Source organism: Lepisosteus oculatus, chromosome 12, assembly GCF_040954835.1.
Source record: "Lepisosteus oculatus isolate fLepOcu1 chromosome 12, fLepOcu1.hap2, whole genome shotgun sequence".
NCBI lineage: Eukaryota > Metazoa > Chordata > Actinopteri > Semionotiformes > Lepisosteidae > Lepisosteus > Lepisosteus oculatus.
The window spans coordinates 10,072,903-10,093,531 of NC_090707.1; the positions used below are offsets into that span (position 1 = coordinate 10,072,903).

General features: G+C 36.4%; 1 protein-coding gene across 9 annotated transcripts in view; it reads left to right on the forward strand.

Annotated features, from left to right (window-relative positions):
- Window positions 1–20,629, forward strand: part of LOC102692904 (melanophilin) — a 46,487-nt gene that overhangs the window by 2,102 nt on the left and 23,756 nt on the right. For all 9 annotated transcript variants that reach the window (XM_015358782.2, XM_015358785.2, XM_069196352.1 and 6 more), the window contains exons 2-6: window positions 1,898–2,062; window positions 15,111–15,332; window positions 16,926–17,062; window positions 18,250–18,291; window positions 19,783–19,850. In XM_015358782.2, coding sequence (XP_015214268.1) covers window positions 1,941–2,062; window positions 15,111–15,332; window positions 16,926–17,062; window positions 18,250–18,291; window positions 19,783–19,850 — 591 coding nt within the window. In that variant the 5' untranslated portion in view covers window positions 1,898–1,940. The remainder of the gene's footprint in view (window positions 1–1,897; window positions 2,063–15,110; window positions 15,333–16,925; window positions 17,063–18,249; window positions 18,292–19,782; window positions 19,851–20,629) is intronic.

Sequence of the window (20,629 nt, forward strand, 5' to 3'; positions counted from 1 at the left end):
GTTTAGTCCACAGTGCATAACAAACACCATCTAGGCAGGTTATTAAAACGTTCTATAACTTCTGTGTAAAAGACTACTAAATGAGAAATCAAATAATAAGATTTAAAGTAATAATGCAAAAACAGTTTTTCAGGAGCATTAATTTACTCAGAATTTAACACTGCTAACATAGCTTTTAAGTTTTTTACCAGTATTAAATGAATAGCCACAAAATTATATTAGTTATACAATTATGAAATGTACATATATGACTAATAACTGTGCCATTAATCATTACTAGGGATAACTCGATTATTGACACTGTATTAATGTATTACGTTATGACGGATTTACACAAGAGTTTTCACTCCCTTTAATAAAGTGTTATCTATTTTTTGGTAACTGAAAGGTAACACCTGCACATCAAACATTAGTGATATCCATTCAAGAGTGACCATAGAGGAGTTAATTTACTGAAGTTTACTACTTTATTTGCTTATTATCGCTATGTGATCTTACAGTGGTCAAAAGGTTTGTGGAAACATGTTAAATAAAGTGTTGTATATATATATAATATTTTCATTTGTGCAACAAATGGACTGTTTTAACAAATGTGGCAGAAAGTCGGTTCCTAATCTCGCCCACTTCTACTCTCCTACATACACAGTATATACTGCAGCTTGCCTCCTGAATGTCCCTTTGTGCTTCTCTTTTGCACCCTTCTCGACACCTCTTCTTCACCCTTCCAGCAGCTCCCTTGCTCATTCCTCATGAAAGTGAAGGGGGAGGGGCCTGTGTCAGCCTCATTCTTATGGTTAGTCTGCCCTTCCCCCAGCTAGGTGAGTTACACTGCTGACCAAACTACTGGAACACTGAATAGCCATTTGCATTATTTTCTAAAACCAACTTGAAGTTACATTGTGTCAAGCATCTGAATAAATTTGACGACATTGTGTTTAGGACTAGTTTTGAAAATGTTAAAATTCAAAAACCTCTTTACAGGAGCATACAAAAAAATACGACTATTTTTTTGTATCGTAATAACCAGATTATTATTTTTGAATGACTTGCATTTATACAACAGGTTTTGAAAAGCGTGGTTTATATACTGTATAAGAGGAGACCTGCCTCATACACCACTGAAGTGTAGCACTTACCTAGTTGACTGACAACAGCAGCTGCAGCCCACTGCAAATAAAATGTAACCTATGATTCTGCAACAACAGAAACCAGGGGATTAAAGATTTAACAAACTATGCATCTGATTTGCTGCCTCCGATGCAGACAAGTTTTTATTGGGCTTTTTCTTTGCACATGGTCTCCCTTATTTATTGCACAGGGCAATACAAAGTGTGACTAATTTGGCTGTTGAGATATTAAAATTTGCAATGATTAATTTGCAAAGATTAATGATTAATTAAGTTGCTGTATTGTTACACTTTCTGTTAAATCACCCCTCTATTAGAAAATGGATGACCTGGATTTTTTAGCAGTGCCACTTTGAGATGTTCTGCGATTACAAGCAGATTACAAGTACCCGAATTGGGCTAACAAGCATTCCTTCAGACAGTTTATCATAATTTCTTATTTGCAACAGTAATTATATTATATGTAGAGCAGAAGACCTATTTTATTTGATAATTGTACCAAGTCATTCCAAATGAGCTACTGACTGTAATTTGAACTGATCTCTAAAAGAAAATCACATTTGTGCTGTTTGGTTTTCTTAGTTGGTGCTTGTTGTAAAAATCAAATTTATCCATGATGTTGAGTAAATTGCACTTGGTCTTTAAATACATGTTTGGGTGTGTACCCATCTTGTTGTATCTTCTGATGGTACTACACAGAATGGTGAATAAGCAACAGTCTCAGGAGTAATTAGAATGATCTAACACATGTCTTTTATGGCCTCTTACAGAACAAATTAACAGTTATAAAACAGGAATACTGGAGTTACCTGAATGCCTGGGACCATGGGAAAGAAGCTGGATTTGTCTAAGCTGACAGATGAAGAAGCCAAGCATGTGTGGGAGGTTATTCAACGGGACTTTGATCTACGAAAGAAAGAGGAGGAAAGATTGGGGTCAGTGTTTTATTGTTTAATACTAAAGCAAAAGGAATGTGCAGAAAAAAAGCAAAAAGTAAAATATCCCAAATGCCGTTTTGAACTTGGACAGTTTTAAGTATGAAATGGTATAACTACTAGCAATGCCATTGTAAATGATACTCAAATAAATGAATCGTGTGATATAGTGGCAAACCACTGCAATATAAGTTCCTCCCTGTTGCAAAAATTGTGTTTTAAACCAGGGACATCATATTACAATATTTTATGCTGTGTCTATTACTGATTGGCCTGCTGAATTAAATGGTATTTGCAAAATAACAACCATATGCTGAATATTGAAACAAATGTATTACATTTGGATATAGAAATAGACTTTTAAACTTTTATGGAGTACTGTGTGTTAAATAATTATGGCTTTTGATAGTCATCTCTTCAGACCAACACATTACCACAACATAGGTTAATTCTAGTTTTGGAAGACAGCCCAAGTGTGTGGAATTGTCAGATTAACTATGTACAGCAGTTTGTTCAAATGAGTAGTGTGTTCAGATGTGTTTCAGTTTCGCAGGCACAGAAAAGATTGAGGGTATCAAGCAGTAGGTTCTAAATATCTTTTCATGCAATACAGAGCTGATCCAAATGTACAAAGCAGAAGTCTGCTTGGAGATGGTGACAGTGTTGGCAGTTATGTACTTTAAAATAATGACTGCTGATTCTTGACTTACTTTTAGAAAATGGGAAAGGGACACATGATTTTATTGAAGTTGGTAAATAATCAGTCTTTTGTAGATTTTTTTTCCACATTTTTATCTCTGTAGATTTATTTCCTAAAGGCACAGACTGAGTTATTTGCTTGTTTTCCATATGCATGGTTTTGTGGTATTTGTGTGCTCACGTTGCTTTAAAATGAAACTACGCCAAAGGCTCTCCAGCCCTCTGAACCTCTAAATGATTTTAGCTCAGTAGGTATTGAATTAGGTAGCAAGAAGTAAGACAAAACCTAAGTTAAGAAAAGAAATGCATATACTGTATGTGTAATGTAACCATAATCAGTTTGTGATTAAGATATAAGAACTTTGAAAATATGTACAGTACATTTACTGTATATTCCACACTGTGCAAATGTGTTTGTTGCCAAGGTTCACAACTGTCTGCCAAAAGAAACAGAAGGACTAGTAAACAAGAAAACCAAGGTCAAATGTAAAAGAGTATCTCTTGCAACAGCTGAGCTGTAAACACAGTGTGAAGTGTGAATCTATCTCCCTGTCTACAATGTATAGCCAGAAAGATGGGCTCCCTTCATCTGAAAGTTTTACTTATTTGTCAGTTTTATCTTTTTTTCAAGAGATTCCTAATAGTAACAGTAAAGAAAACAATCCTGTATGGAGCTGAGAGAGTTAAGAGGTGTGTGTGAGGTAAATCAGCAAGATAATGTGAAAAATTGTTTGCAGCCGTCACTGATAAAAATAAAAAAAGACTGTTGTGGTTAAGGCATTTGTTTTAAGAAAGTAGAAACAAAAAAATGTTTTTAAAGTTTCTGGACTGGCATTTAGTACAATTATTATATGCTGTCATCTACTCTATCAGGCCATAAGTCCAAACTTCCATTTAACTTGAAAGGACAAAGAATTTATTAACTTGCGTTTTGGATAAGATGTTGTGTGGCCTGGCAACAAATGCGCTGGAAAAAATATTATGTGCAACACCTTTAAAAGCGTGGGTATTTGATATAAGCAGAAGGAAAGTCAGTCTGCCCTCTCAGCTCTATCTGTAAACATTCTAATACAAGCACAGCACTACTATTATTTTTGCTAAGATAAGGTCAGGAACTAAATATAATAAGCAACAAAACTAGCTTACAGTATATCTTTAAAATGTATGCTTTATGGGAAAAAAAGTTTTGGATATTGCTTAAATATTTTTGCTGTTGTTTTAATTAATAGAGCATTTATGACTGACCGTTGTACACATAAGTGACTTTGACTTTTGCATATGCACTAAGTTACCTTGTTAGTGAGAGATGTTTTGGCACAGGAGATGACGTGATTTTACCAGTTGAATGTCATGCTTGGAAAATATCAAAAAAGGAAAAAAGGAAATCAACATGTACTGCTTATCAAGAAAACAGTACCTTTGTGCCAGTTATATTTTTTGGAGGCTGGACTGATCTAATCACCATCGAATGCCCTTTGGAGTGTTCAAAGCCATCAATTTCTTGGAAGGACACTATAGTCAATCACAGTCTGTCAAAGATTGGGTACGATCTGGGAGACCATGAGATAGCACACTCCCTTAAGACCAAATCATTTTCAACTGTGTGATGGTTTGTATAGGAGTGTCTAGTCACTACAGAACTACACTTATAGCGTGATGGCAAACTGAGTCCAGGACACTGTTTTAAGTAATTCCTGGGAATTCTAAGGGTTGCTTCCTGTCCTGTTGGATTATCCTGATGTGCATTCCATCATCCTTATGCATGGAGCTTAAGGCTCCACATCAGCTCCAAGAGAACACCACAATGCTTGCCCTCATGCTGCTCTCGTAGAGCAACAACACATCTTGTGAGATCTGCAGCCCATCTATGAGATGTACTGGGGAAACAAGGACTCAGAAACACATGTGCCACGCCCTCTGCAGCCAGAGGGCGCTCCTTCTCTGTCCGGTCCCTAGTTTCCTGCCTGCTGAGCTTCCGGTCCCTCTCTTTCCCTTGGGCTATATATTTCCGGGTCTTGCACTGGGCTCTTGCTCAGCATTGACGTTCGGATGTCCTGAGACCCGCCTAGCACCAGGTCGCCCCACGTCCGCTACCTGAGTGCACAGGTTTCTATACGGCACTCCTGAACTCTTTTCACTAACGAACCCGGGCCTTTTTCCCGTCTCGCCACTACGCATATGGGTCTTTTTCCGCTCTCCTGCCTCTCCACGGTTAGTCCCTTTGGACATCCGTGACAACATGCTAATCTAGGTTATATGAGAGAAGTGTGACAGTATTCCACCTGACAGCTTCTGCTGGGGATTTCAAGTGGTTCAACTAGCAAATCTATGACCCATGCATCATGGGCTTAAGCCCACAACCTGCTGTGACCAAAATTCCCAAAGTGGCAGCACACAGCTGCCTGAAAGTTAGTGATGGTAGGGAGGAATTGGTGGAGGCCTCTCTTAGATCTTGGGGACAACCCAACTTTTCAAATGTATATAGGCATGAGGTGCTGACTGAAGGACGCACCACTCCTCCGGCAGTATGTGATGTGTAAAAAGACGAATAGCTTTGAATGTTGATGTGTGCAGTTATAAGGTTAGCAACTGTGAGCTGAGACGGGAAAATTGTTCAATGGGCAATTCCGAATTTGGTGGGTACATATAAAAAATAATTGGAGAGCTGGAATTTTACAAATGAATACTGCGTCTGCAACTTGGTGTAAAGCATGTGTCACAGATGTAGATGTAGAGTTTGTATTGCTCCCTCCAGTAGCCAAACATGCTACTAGCCTGTGACTCTCACAGCTGACACCCTGTTGATGACAAATGTTAATCAGGATAATGAATTTACCTGAGTCATGTCCATTCAATAAAATGTCTGTATACTGGCAACAAGTAAGAATTGTTCATTTTTTACTATAATTACTTTGTTAAATGGTTGCAGATATAAGTTATAAGTTTCATTGAGGCTAAGCACTGTACAGTATATTTAGGTGGAAAGTTGCTTAGGAGCTACATGTGACAATATACCAAATGGACTCCTTGCATTGGTACAGTAACTTTTTTCAATGTTCTATTGCATGACTATTGCTATTGCAATACTTTTGTTTAGGGTTCAAATAACGAATATTTATGTGTCAAGAAGCTGGATAAATGCTCGCTAGAAAAAAATGAGATGGATAGTTCCATGCTTTTTTTATACCCTTTCTTTTATTCTTGTTCATCCAATAACAGAATTATATGGAAACATTATGTGATCTCATATCACAACAGCCTCATTGTTGGTGTAGTCTTCCTTTAGAAATATAATTTAAAATTCCCATCCGGGGGTATCCTGTCTTGTGCCTGTTGCTTGCTGGGATGAGTTCTGGCTCCCCCATAATCCTGCAAACACAGTGTGAAGTGTGAAACATAGGGTGAATCTGTTAGGGCTATTACTATTGTTTTCTTCATTGTTACTATTAGGATTCGCTTGAAAAAAGATAAAAAGCTAAAGTGGTTAGAAAGTGGAAAGATGTTATGCAATTTTGTTTTCTGTGATTTATCCTAACCTATCTAGAAAATGCACTGTGAATTCCATTAGATGATGTTATATGTATCTTTGTTGTTCAGCCTTGCAAAATCTCAAAGCCTACCATTGTGAGGGAGCTCATGATGATCATGGTAAAGTCACAAGGGGATTTTCAACAGCTCACATTCTCTTGGCAGACCTAGAGGCTGTGAGGGAGTATCTTTTAGGGATACTGTATATAAAGAATTTCTGTTTCATTTTGCTCTTTTATGAAAAGGCACGGTGAATGTGATTCCGTTAAAGGGGACATGCTTTTGTTGGGTTTTCAATCTAATCATTGTCTTGACCTCTACTTTCATTTTCCAAAACTCCTTAGTCTACTCAAAATTCTTATTTAATAACAAGTAAGAGAACCACGACTATGGTATTGTGTATCTTTTGTGGTCTTCACTGTTATGTGAACAATAATGAGCCATTGACCATGTGTAGTTTGATGGGACAGTCCTTTAATATTTTATGGTTTAACATATTTGACATTCACCTAGTCCTCACTAAGCCCTATTAATAGGTAAAACTAACCCCATTTGATAATTATAATACACAAATATTGTACTTTGTCTTTATTTATTTTTGAAAAACTACAGCCTCAAATGTTTAATTTTACTATTAAAATTTGGTGAGGACTACTGCAGTTGAAGGTCAAATATGTCTACGTATGTTAAACTTTTAAATCTTTAAGGGTTGTACTTACTTTTTCACCACACTATACTGTATATCCCATTTACTGTATCTGTCATGATGTGCATCCAGAATTTCAATGAACTGATTTCAAGTGAATCAAATGAATAAAGTCATGGCGATTTTCCACTGCCTAAGGGTATGAGTTAATCTTTACAGAAGTGCTGCTTCTTCAGTTGCTTTCCTCCCCATTAACTTAGTTTTCCTTATTTCAAATCAACATTTTCTTTGTACTGTTTTCCTGAGTACTAGGAAAATGGATTTCCTTCTGTACATTATAATAGAGCCATATCATTAAAGAACTTCAAGGCATTTTCAAGCCGTGTTTGCTCTTGTATTCCGTGTGTGTGAAAAATCATTTGGCACCAAACTGTATAGCAGTGCACACATTTTTAAAACCCCTGAATCTTTTTGAAGTGTGCATAAACATTTGTTTACTGTACAATTGTTACTTTAAACTGTATCAGATATATCTTACATGCAACTACTTCCCAAAACAAATCTAATCAGATTCTTGCTGGAGGAACTAGCATCTTGGATTTAAATACTGTAATATTTACACTGGTCCATGGTTCCATCTATTTTGTGTATACAGTACTGTAACTAACTTTAGACTTCAATGAGATCCCTTATAATTATACCTTAACATCTGTTTCTGCATGTTCCCTTTCTCTTACAATTTTAAACATATTATGTTATTATATTATGTCTGGCAATATGCTTGGCAGTTTAAAAATGTGCCAGTAATGTGTTTATTATGATAAACTGCCAGGATTTTCTGTTACTATGGTTTGATTTCATTGGCATCACAAATCAAAACTACGGAAGCGAGTGGGTATCCTAATAAATGAGCAGATGTCCATACAGTACCTACCGTAGACATACTGTATGGTCTTGGATGAAAAGTGCTCTGTTGCCGTCACAAGCTTGGCTATCTTTTTCTTTCTTGATGCAGCAGAAATGTAGTGCATAGTCTATTAGAGGGAGAGTCTTGGAAAAGCTTACTAGCACAGATAGCATTCCCAAAGGACACCTAAAATAAGACAGCTGAGAAGGAAGTACGTAAGCTAAGACAGTTAGGGAAACTATACTTTTAAAGCAAAGCAAAAAGAACCCATATACTGTATTTTACAGGTGTGTGCAGTCCTTCTTCTGTTCTTCTTGCAATGCTTCTGGGGTTCTCCAAACCATCTTAACATATGCTGTGTGATTCGAGTTAACACATCTCTCTACCTCTGTCAACTTTTAAAACATTTGTAATTGTCTCTCGTAACATCACTCCCTGTGGTTCAACACATATGTTAATGTGGGTTCTGAGGTGACCTGTTTTTCTAAAATACTGAGACTTCAGGAAGGATGTAGTAATCTCCAGAATAGACGCAAAGAATTCTTATTTAACTGTGAATATGAAAAAAGCCCAGGAAGTTGCTGTTTTATAATACTTTCCAGATGCTGTTACCAGCTTTTTTTTCTCCGGGACAGCAATGAAGTCCTTAAGGACTAGAACAGGAACAGAAATATTCACCATTTGCTGTTGGCGATTGAAATCTGCATTTAAACAATTGGCAAGTGTGTTATGATTTAGACTCTGTATCTTAAATAGAAAAAAAAAGAAGAGTAGGTGAAATGGACTGAAAAATATGTGAGTCTTTTTGATGTCCTACTGTGATTAGAAGAGAAAGACATTCAACACGCTCAGTCTTAGCACTTCATTTAACGCCTAGTGTGATGTTTTTTTTTAAAGCTCAAGATAAAAAGACATAATGACAATTTATGTATGGCTAGCTGATTTTCTTTCTAATTTTGAAACTGCTTATGCTTGCAGACCAATCAGACTAGAAGCTTCTTCCTTGTCAGTTTTTGGGACTGATTAGCTGATGAATTTGTGGAGAAAAATCCAGTCCTGTGTCAACCAAGATGGCTGACAGACCCTTGTATCTGAAAAAGCATTTAAAAATCTTATGATGCTTTACACCAAATGAATCTAAACTGATTGATTAGATTTTCTCACCAATCAATTATCTTTTTAAAATGTTTTTTTATATTAAAAAAACTAATTTAGCAGTTTTCAAGGTTTGTGAATTACACATACAGTGGGTGTTTAATTCATGAATACCTGGGTTTATCACTTATATTTATAAATATTATATTTATTTTCAGGTGAGATAATTGTTTCACCATTTCACTCATTTTACGAGTTAACCAGTATCATGACATTTGCACTGTGTAGAAATTCATGTTCATATTCTGAAGTGCCCAAATATTTGAAGACAGTACAGTAGCTGATTCTCCTTGCAGAGGTCATTGCAGCATTTCAAGAATGGATTAATGTTAAGTTAATAACAAAAACATTTTGCATCACAGAGACAGAAATCAAAAGACATATACTGTACAATGTCCTGTCATGATAAAATTCTGCATCTCGGTAGTTAGAAACATCAGACCTGTTCTATATTAAATGTGATGCACAAGGAACATTACCAGCCATTTCTTTTAGTTTTGTCTGCTCTGTTTTGTGCAGCATGTTTTATTGCCTACATATTATCTCCAGCTGCTTGGTTTTGAAATGGCTCTCTACTTGCAAAATCTAATCTTCTTCTTCTGATTGGAACCAGACGCTTATTACTGTGAAACCCAGCCCAGGCAAAGAGATGGTGGCTTGGAAAGACAAATTTCTAAGCTCAAAATTTTGTGCTCCAGGCAGTTGTTTGAACTGAGTTGGAGTTTTATTTTTTAGATACAGAAAAAAATGGAATTGTGGTTGTATTTTCATTTCAATCCAGTTCTGGAAATTATTCACTGATGGATATCCAATAAAAATATTTTTTTTTGCGGAACATAAAAAAAAATGCAAAGCGCTTACTGATTGAAACTTCACAGAACTTTGGATTTAAGTCTTCCTGGAATGGAAAGACAGTCATTTAAAACAAGCTCTGTCATCTAAAATAGGCCACTGGTATGGAAAGTTATGTAGAAAAAAATTGATTTAAAAGTTCCAAATTACAATGAATGTATTATCTTTAACATGTCTTGTGGTAAGAATATACCAAGGCATTTAGGAGACACTATAGGAATTTCTGTTGGGAAATTGTAACAATGTTAATCTAATTCACAGGTAATCTTTATTTTTTAAGTGTTTAAATGAGAACGCGGGAACATTTACAACGCCGCTCATCATAATGCTCAAGATTACTAAAATACTTAAGATAATATTTTCAAACTTCCTGTGAGCAACTAAATTAAGTGCATACACTTTAAACACCCACCGATTAATATATTGCGTGCACACTCACAGATGTTGACAAATTCATATTTATAGCAATGTAAAAAGCCAGCAGCAAATAAATTGAAGGATAGATGGACTTTCACTTACTTTTGTCCCATTTAACACTGTGGTTCGTCCAACTACATAACTATCTGTTTGAATGTCAATGAAAGCAACACCAGTGTTTTCCAAGTACATTTATATTCCAGCCACTTGTGTTTTTATTTTTCCCACTCACTGTGTTGTTTTGGGTGATCTTGTTGTCTTCACATCTGCTGTGTAGTGGCAGGGAGAGTAAATTCTCTCCAGGATGCAAGGAGGCTTTAGTAAAGTTTCATTTCGGGTCATCTGAAAAGGTATTGTGTGATTCAGCTTAGTTACAAAGGAAAAAATTCCAAACTCTCGACAGAAGCGGATGTATTCAGTTTTTCAGTTATGGAAAGGAGGGTTTGGGAGGAAAGTTTTTATAAAAAATGATTTTTAGATCCTTTGTAATATTTCAAGGGTTTAGCACTGCATTTTAGAGATTAGAAGAGATTTAGAGATGTGGGGCAACATATTCTGAAATAGTATTATGCCGTTTTCTTTTTGCACATTCAGCAAAAGTGAATTGGAAAAAGATGGTGGAAGCTGTTTCTGTTAAATTCTAGTTAAATTCTATTGGATTTATCTAGTTTTCTTTTACTGTTGTGGATTTTGGCTTTTTATGGCATTAACTGTAAAAATATTGATAAACCTCCTGAGTACACGTGATTATCCTTTGTATGATGTATCCTGACATTGTGGCATTGTTGTGCTTTCACTTCCAATTTTTCATTCTGCAAGCAAAAAAACACATTCTATGATTCTCCTGTACTTAAAAGGTTGGTATCCGTTTTTAAGAAACATTGAACTTGGATAGATCTGCATATTATAGTACAAACAGTAGCCTTTTAGCTCTGTTGCCATGTAGAGGGAAACACAAAAGTTAATGCTGAGAAACACTTGAGTTGATTAGACCTCATTCAATAGTTACTATAAAACTTCATATCTAACGGTCATACAGTATATAGATTGCTGTTGTATAAAGGGCATACAGTATATATCTTGAGTTGTTGTGATCAGGTTTTGTAAAACTCTGATCAGTGTGAATTGAAGATTGATTAATTAGCTTTTCTGTTGTCACATGATGTGTAGTATGCAGTATTATGAACAAAGTCAAGTTAAGTTTCTATAATATTAGCAAACATTAATTTTGTCTTTGACTAAAATGTTGATCCTCATAACTTACTGTACCTGATTAACAACTACTGACTGTATCTAAGACTTTTGAATACCTTCATTTATATTCATATTCTTATCACTAAATGCAAACCATTCAATTTCAAATAAAATGTTGCCCCCAGATTCAGTTTACGAAAGTAATTATAACAGCATTGTTAAACAATATATTATGTCAACAATTTAAATAATCCTGATCACTACACCATGAATATTTTCTAAATATACAAATAAAAAAGCTCATATAAAATTGCTGATAGAATTAAGGTTTGCCAGTATTGTTTTCCAGAAAAGGATAAGGCAAAATAAGTTATTTTTATTCTAAGTATTGCAGTTGTTGAGATGCTGTGTTTTCTACTTTAGAGGGACCAGCAGTGCAGGACAGACAGCAGGAAACTGCTACAATGCAATACATTTAAAAAGGAAATGTTCTGTAAAATAACAATAATAAGGAGATACAATGACAGCATGGGTTGGAAATTGATGAGTGAAATCAAATTTACAGTAAACAACATATAAAATAAAAACCAAAAGCAAAATTAATGTAATTGAAAGATTCATATGTTGAGTATATTGAGTAAATTACTGTAAGGCAAAAACTGTTTTCCTTTCCTGTTTCAAGTAAACCAACTTTAAAATCTACATACTGTACATAATGAACCTTGAACAGGTAACTTTTATAATCAAGAGGTACAATTTGGTTCCTTAAATTGTAGTATAATAAGGGAGCTGGATCATGTTCACAGCATTGGTTCAGTTTTGGTTTGAGTGCTTGATCAGAAGTTCCCGTTACTGTATACATTTATTCCATTCACTGTTTATAAAACACATGAAATTTTGATTTCTCTAAAAAAATAACATTGAAAAACTTTGCACCACAGAAAGAGCTGTGGCATATTCTATAGCATTGCTGATTTATTATACATAATTTTGGGGGGTTTCATTTATTACAGAGCAATATCAGTTGGAATTATTTAGCCACAGTTATTACATTTTCTTATTACTTGAAAAGGATGTGTATAATTTTGTCATTGAATATGTGGCTTAGCATATGTTAGCTTGTTCCAAAGTTAGAGATTGTTGCTGACTTATGTAGTTTTCTTTCTGAACTCAATTCACTTTTGAAGCAATTTAAAATTATAACTGTCATTGGAACATTAGAAAGGATCTCATCCAACCATTTCTTTAAAGAAGCCAGGGTATAGGCCTCAATAGTATGACTGGGTAACTTGTTCCAGGTTCCCACAAGACTGAGTATTGTGTGATGTGTTATATAGAAATGGGATTCAAAGAAGAACATTTCATCACCTCCAAGTCTGAGGTCATGTTTTTCTCACCGGAAAAGAGTGGCTATTTCTCTCCAGGTGAGAGGGGGAACAGCTGTCCCAAGTGGAGGAGTTTAAGTACCTTGGGGTTTTGTTCACATGTGAGGGTACAGAAGATAACAAGATTGACCAGCAGATTGGTTCAGTGGCGGCAGTAATGTGGATGCTGTACCAGACTTTGGTGGTGAAGTGGGAGCCGAGTTGTCAGACTAAACTTTGTGTTTTCCGGTTGATCTACATCCTGATTCACACCCAACAGTATGGTCATAAGCTTTGGGTCGTGACCGAAAGAATGTCATCTGCCGAGAATGGGGTACAAGCGGTGGAAATGAGCCTTTTCCCCAGGGCTGCTGGGCTTAATCTCTGTGACATTGAGCAACTCGGAGTAGAGTCGAGGGGGGACCTTGCAATACAGTCGCTGCTTCTCTGGACTGAGAGGAGCACGTTGAAGTGGTTTGGGCATCTGGTGGGGATGCACCCAGGGGGCACACTGGAGGTGCACCAAGCACACCCCACTTGGAAGTGACCACAGAGCACACCCAGGACTTTCTGTAGGGATTATATACGTCAGCTGCTCTGGGAGCAATTGGGAATCCCCCAAAAGGAGCTGGAGACTGTTGCTGGGTAAAGGGAAGTCCTGTTTGCCCTGCTCAGCGTTTTACCATCGTGACCCTCACCAGGACTAAGCAGTTAGAAAATGAGATAACAGAACATATCCTTAATATACTCGACAAATACTAATCATCTCTTTTTACTGTTAATTACATTGATGTTTTTTTTGCAATATTATTGTCAATGGATTTTGTTGGCATTGTGTCTAATCTGAGTTGTGTTCCTCTTTTAATGGTGTTATGCTGTAACCAGATGGGAACTGTTTGGATTGAGCAGTTCAAGTGCTAGTTGATATTTAAAAAGCACAGAGAGCAGACATGGATCTCCTTGTATAGCCTAAAGAATAGATTGTGTTTTAGCAGTTACAGAGCTAAGCAAAATAGCATCTGCTGTTTTCCTGTTTTCACACCTTGCATGTCTCCAATCAAAGAGTAAAGTTTATTTCATTGTGACAAAATGTTCAAATTAAATTAGCGAGGCGTATGACTGTTTCATTAGATAGATGACAACAGTTTGATTAGTTTGTGCGCTAACTTCTGTATGAGTGTTTTTCATGAACAATGTTACCATCCAGGTGTCGAGATTTTGCTGAAGTGGGAAAATTCATTATTTGGCATTCAATCAATTATACATTGGCAAACAATTTGAATCCCATGGTAATCGTTAACCACCTTGTTTCCTCATTGGTCCCATTTCAACCAAAACAGGAAGATGAAAGCGAACTGTTCATGATCTGAGAGAGCAGAAAGCACGGTTGTGAATTGTATGCACTGAAAAGTGAAGTAAAGGCTTCTGCTCACATAGTCCATTCTTTTCAAATGTCTGTTTATTTGTTATTTTTAAAGATTTGCAACCCACACTTTGATCATAAGATATTTCTCAAGCTTTTTTAATTCACTCTGACCCACACTGTCCTGTAATTCCTTTAATATCTTCTAAACAAATAGAGAAGTAAAGTTGAAGAGAAAAGGCTAGTGGATCTGGGATCATTTAGATTAAGAATTCAGTATATGCATATGTACTGTATGTACTGTAGCAATCTGTTACACGCAAAAGTTGATTCCACACTGAAAAATAATAAGGAGAAATCCAAAGTTTCAACTGTTCAGACTTCTTTCGGTGTTGAAAGGATTCATGCATCACTCTTGTAACCTCTGACTCCTTTACTTGTTCCATTGCAGCCAACACACACACTTCAACCATTTGTTGAAGTGCTGGGTAAACGGTTGTTTATTCAGTAGAAAGTGTTGAAGTGAATTTTTTTTTACTTATACTTTGACATACTGGATTATACTTCATATTTTTGTTGGTGGTTGACATTATGCAAGCTGAGCCAGTGAAAGAAACCATTTCCTGTCAAGTAGGAGTTTTTGGCTATAGTCAATAGCATAAACTGTGCCAAAAAACTATTGACCTGTCCTAGGTACTGCAATCGCAACAAACTGTTCCACCTAAGCATTTTTACCTTACTTTTAAAAAAAATATATAGTATGTTTTCTGTGAGTACAAAATGTCACCGATCCAAAATGATTTTCTTGATATAGTTGTTTCATTACACCAACAAGCTTTGCAAGCACTCTGAAGGTCATGCAGTTTCAGCACCTTGCATGTGGTCTGTAACCTTTAACCTCTGCCCCCTGTTGTGCTCTCCAGGGAGCTGAAGACAAAGATCGAGAAGGAGGACACCAAGCGGGAGCTGCTGGGTTCCCAGCCCAGCCTTACAGAATCCCACTGCATCCGCTGCCTGCAGCCCTTCAAGTTCCTCGTCAACAGCAAGCGCCAGTGCCTGGACTGCAACCTCTACACCTGCAAGTCCTGCAGTCGCTACAACAAGAGGGAGCAGGGCTGGGTGTGCGACCCCTGCCGTATGGCCAGGTGAGCCAGCCACGTCATCCCAGCAGCAGCGCTTACTGACATGAAGAGCGTAACTCTGCCTTAAGTGTGGGTGAACGTGCTCGATATCAAAGCCAGCCTAATCATGCTCATCTCGTTTCTTGACCCTTTTCTCTGCTAGATCCATCTGGGGGATTCTTCCCTTTCTTATGAAAAAAGCAAGTTCACGTTTCATATTTATTTTAAGATATACAGTTGCTATATATGAATTATATGAATAATGTAATTATTATATGAATATTTAATAATAAGCATATTATTCTTATAATTCATATATGCAGTATATTATATAAATAATCTTCCTGCTTGCGAGTGACTTTTAAAGAAGCAAGGCACTTTGAGTTGGATTTCCAGACTTAAAGTCTGTTTAGTTTAACAAATGGTTTTACATTGAAAATCGAGTGCATTCTGTAATCACCAGGTACAGTTTCCCCCTGTGGTCATCTGCCTCCAGACACATCTGCACTCTGTGCTCGTGGTACTAATAGTTCAGACTCACAGCAGCAGGACCACAGTCACATGGGGCCTCTAATTCTTCTGCTTATAAGGTCTCGTCTTCTTCAGGCTTCAGTTAACCCTGCTTGTCACACTGCAAGCTGTCAGTACCAATATATATTTGAACTAACAATGGGATTGTTTTTATATTATCTGGGGACTCATATAAGCCAATTTAATAGCGTTTCACAAAGGGGTCAGAGATTCAGAACTAATCAGAACTAAAGAGCAATAATGGAAGGATTCCCTTGGCTAATGACAGGTACCAAATAATAATAATAATAATATTCAAAGTAATGGAGTGATCCATCTTTGCATTGGATACGACGACTGGCAAGTGCCTTGATCGCTTGGATCCATATCCGATATGCTGTCAGAATGAGTAAAAGAGCCTTGCCTGTCTGAGTAATGGGAAAAATATGCCTATTTCGCAGCTTCACTTTTTATTTTTACAATTTTTTGTGATTGTTCTATTCCCAGGTTTGCTTTGGGTTGAACATTCCATGATACAGCTGTGAAAAAGAACACGGTGACCTGGTGGCTCTAGGGTTTCATTTACTAGTCATTTAAACATTTCAAATTCAATTCCAGGTTAAACAGATGTGGAAAATGTTTGGTAACTCAGCACCCAGTGGACAGAGATTTCATTACAAAACTGTGGTGAGCCTGGACAAGGCTTTATGACATGTCTTTTGAAAATGTGGTACCAGATTTGTTTGTAACATTTTGGTCTGAAAGCCTGAAGTATGCAGCGCAGCTAATAAATACAGCTGCTGGACACAAGAATGTTTAAAATTTCTCAAACTGGAAGACTAATAAATCTCTGTTTCTAGACATTGTGTAAAGAAGCTGAGTTACTGCCATCTGGTGGAGAGGAGACGTCTTGAAAAATAATTAGTTTAAGGCAGAGTGATTTTTCCATAAGGAATTTACTGCAGGTTTTTATAGTTTCATGCATTTTGTCTGTTTCTGTATTTAATATAGCCATTGTGTACACTCAAACATGCTCAAACATGATTACAAAGAGAGAATTAAATCCAGATTGTTCAGCATTCTTTGTTGCTTCCTACTTTTTGCTAGAGTTGTGAAGATGGGTACACTGGACTGGTATCATGAACATGTGAGATCTCGGTTTAAGCGATTTGGCAGTGCCAAGGTAATGCGATCACTGTATAAGAGACTACATGGTGATCAGAGTGCCTCTTCTGATCAAATAGGTATGTATGATATTCAGCCTAACTGTAGAAGCTTCTTAAACTCACAGTACTTACAGTATATCTGAGTGGCACAGGCCAGCCCACAGCTGGTTGCAAAATGTCTTACAGTGAATTATCAAATCTCTGTTGTTCACTTTTCTGTCATACTGTGTGTGCCATAATAAAATAGGATTTTAACAAAAGTAAACTTATCAGAGATGAGCTTAGCTCAAAGACTAAAACAAAGAAATGTGTTACAGTAAATAGTGAGATTAAAGGACTGCTTTACATTGTTAATGTAAAATAATTCAAGTTGCTAAATTGTTTTCTATTAGTCTAATAAATGGACAAGGTTGTTGGTGACAAACTTAAGAGAAAGTAAAATCTTACTCAGTGGTTGAAAATGCAAAAAAGGTGTTATTTGGACATTTTCCCTTTTTCTGAGGTGTTTGGATGGATGGTTATCTCGTCAGATTCTAAACATGAGGCACCACAGTCCAGAGAAATAGCTGCTTTGGTCTTGCCTTTTGTTCAAGTGCTGTATTCAGATATGTATATTATGTTTTCTCTAGGGAACTAAAGGTACAGATGTTTTAAGGAGGAATATGATGAGTGATTTGTGTTTGTTGTTTCATTTTGTGTCACATATTTCCACACTTTGGGAATCCTGTTTGTAGGTTATACTGTATATATAATCACAAGGAGTTAAAAAAGAATTTTAAGATTATTATAGATGTTAAGCTAACATGCAAATAGTGTTATTTACCCCTAGGTTTCTCAGATGTATTAACCAGAATTCTTGTAGTCTTTAGTTTAATTCCTCTCACTGTAATTGTGCTGTTTATCTTGAAATACAGTATGTACTGCTATAGAAAGTAACATACTGTACAGCACTAAGTTTATTTTGTGATCTCTCACAAAATCTCACAAAATAAAAGTTTTTTATAAAAGATAGCTTTACAAACCTTTACCTTTACCTTGTTTATAATACAATACCTTTTAATGCCAACAGATGTCAGTGTTATGTAGTCATTCTAATTTTGAAGAAGTACAGTATGATAACTTTGGAATTATTTTTAAATAATTAAAATACCATTTGTCTTTAGCATAGTATGAATACTTCACCTACACTTGGCTTTAGTTGTTATGCAGTGATCACTTCATTTTTCATGGGTACAATTATTGATTTTTTCTGCTTCTCATCATAGGCCCCCGTGATGATGACACATACAGCATGCCTGATATACGAAGTGAGTATGGAACAAGTCACTTGAGGCTGTCTTCTGTTGTTGTAACATTATTATGCCCAGTCTCTCCCTGAGCACTGCTCTGAGCTTATCAATTTTCAATTTATTGGACTGTACCATAGTGGACATATTTTGAATCTAATTTATATCAGATGTAGTATAGTGTTTCAGAATTCATGTAAACATTTATTGATTAGACATTGAACACAATTTAAAAAAAATGATAAAATTAAGCCGATAATCTTAAAAAGAAAATAAATGCTGGCATGATTTTGACACAAAGCAAAGAAAAGCACACTGACATTTTTTAGAGAGGTAAATGTTAATGTCTGGAAAGAATTCTAAATATTTCCTTGCCTGGTCTAGCTTCAAGCTGTTTTTTCAAGTGCAGTAAATCCAGACCTTTTAACAGATATTTAAATGTATGTATATACTGTAAACCTGACATTGTGAGGAAACTTTTTTGCTGAAAGTACTCCTGTTTTCTTAATGTTCTGAGGTGTGTATCAGTTCACCTGTAGCTGTGCAAAGCATTCGTCAGGCATGGTCTCCTGCAATTAGATCAGATGACTCTTAATCAGAATAATTATGAAAGCCCTTGTGTTTTGCCCCTAGCTAGGGTATTAGTACTTGCAGTACAGGTACCATGCATCTTAAAGTACCACTTGCATGACTATCGTGTAGAGAGTATCATTAGAGGATTTCTTCCCTAATTCGCAGAACATTAAGAACGTGGGATAGTGTGAAATAAATAGGTTTGCAAGACCAGTGTTGTGTATCTATGCCTGTGACCTGAGTGAGCAGGAGTTTTACAGAGGGTACACTGCAGATCTCTAACCTGTGGGCAGAAGCTCTGACCCCCTACTCTCCATATTTACTTCACCTTTGAGAACACTCAGCAACAGTAACAAAGGCTGGTGACAAAATACAACTGAAAAGGGCTCTAAAACCCAGAACATACTGTATGTTTGCAGTTTGATTAATATTGCTGCTGTCGAATTACCTGGTGAGCAGTAACAATGAGCAGTAACACAGCACTTATTCACAATCTGAATTTTAAAAGACTTTATAATTTTTCTTAATAAGTGTTCCAGTTGTTTAGTACAGTAAATGAGTGGCAAAAAGAACTGTGGTACTTTTCCACACAGCAGGGCTTAATAAAACATTCTTCAGCACTTTATTAGAATTCTACTTAAAATGGGCTTTCTAGTTCCTTGAACACACAGTTCGTGCTTCCAAATGTCTGATGGATATTTTGTGATGCCCACTGGGGAAGATAAGGACGGAATTGCATGGAATGATTAGTGAAAGACTGTGAGTGTTCAGACACAGGAAAGGAGTTCAACTGCAGCAGGAGCTCTGTCCCATTATCCTCCATGCGTAACTTATTTGCACGAAGAATTTGTTACCAAACAGACCACAAATGCACAGAATACATGAAGTAACCTTTCAGTATTTAATAGGTGCTGTTCCATTCTCACTCTGTTTCCTCAGATGTCTATGATGGACGGGAAGAAGATGAAGGAACCATTGATGCCTCAGAGGCACAGCGCTACAAACTGGTAAAAACAAACTCTTATTCACAGACATCTGAGCCTTGGGTGTATGTGAAGGAGCTGTCAACAGTAACCACACAGTCACCCATTATTTTATTTTGAATAGATTTGGAGGGTTACTTAGGCAAGCCAGAAAAAGTACAAGGTGGACCAATATGAAAAACACTATCCATTCAGCTAAACTGGCACTATAGAATCCATTAGTCATCTTAATAGTCTGATGAAGGAAATTCATCCCTGGAGTGATGGAAAGCAGAAGATGTAAAATGAAAATTCCACAGCCATGCCAATATTTTCTCATCACAGTTCTCACCAAGACAACAATAAAAGTAATAATTCTTAGAAATAGTTACAATTTTTAAATGTATTCATTTTAATTTAACACAAAGATTTATGTGTACTTTAACATCCGAAATAATATACCAAATAAGCAGTAGAAACCTTTTCTCTGTGTTATTCTTGATCTTACCCAATGCAATGCAGTTCTAAGGCATACACAATTTCTACAGCATTAGTGTCTGAAAACATTGGCGAGTACATATGTGTAAGCATTGGTTTTCTGAAGGGGTACTTGTGCACATGTATGATTTCTCTGTTGTTTTATATTGTTTGTCTTAATGCTTTTGCCATAATAGCTGTTTTTTGTTTGCATGTTTCATGGTTGGATGTTCCCTCATAGTTCTCAGAGATGTCACTTTCGTTGTCCAGGATGAAGTCTTATTCCTTTAGTTTGTGTTATTTCGCTCGTGCGAGATTGTGAGACTAAAAATGTGAGACTAACATTT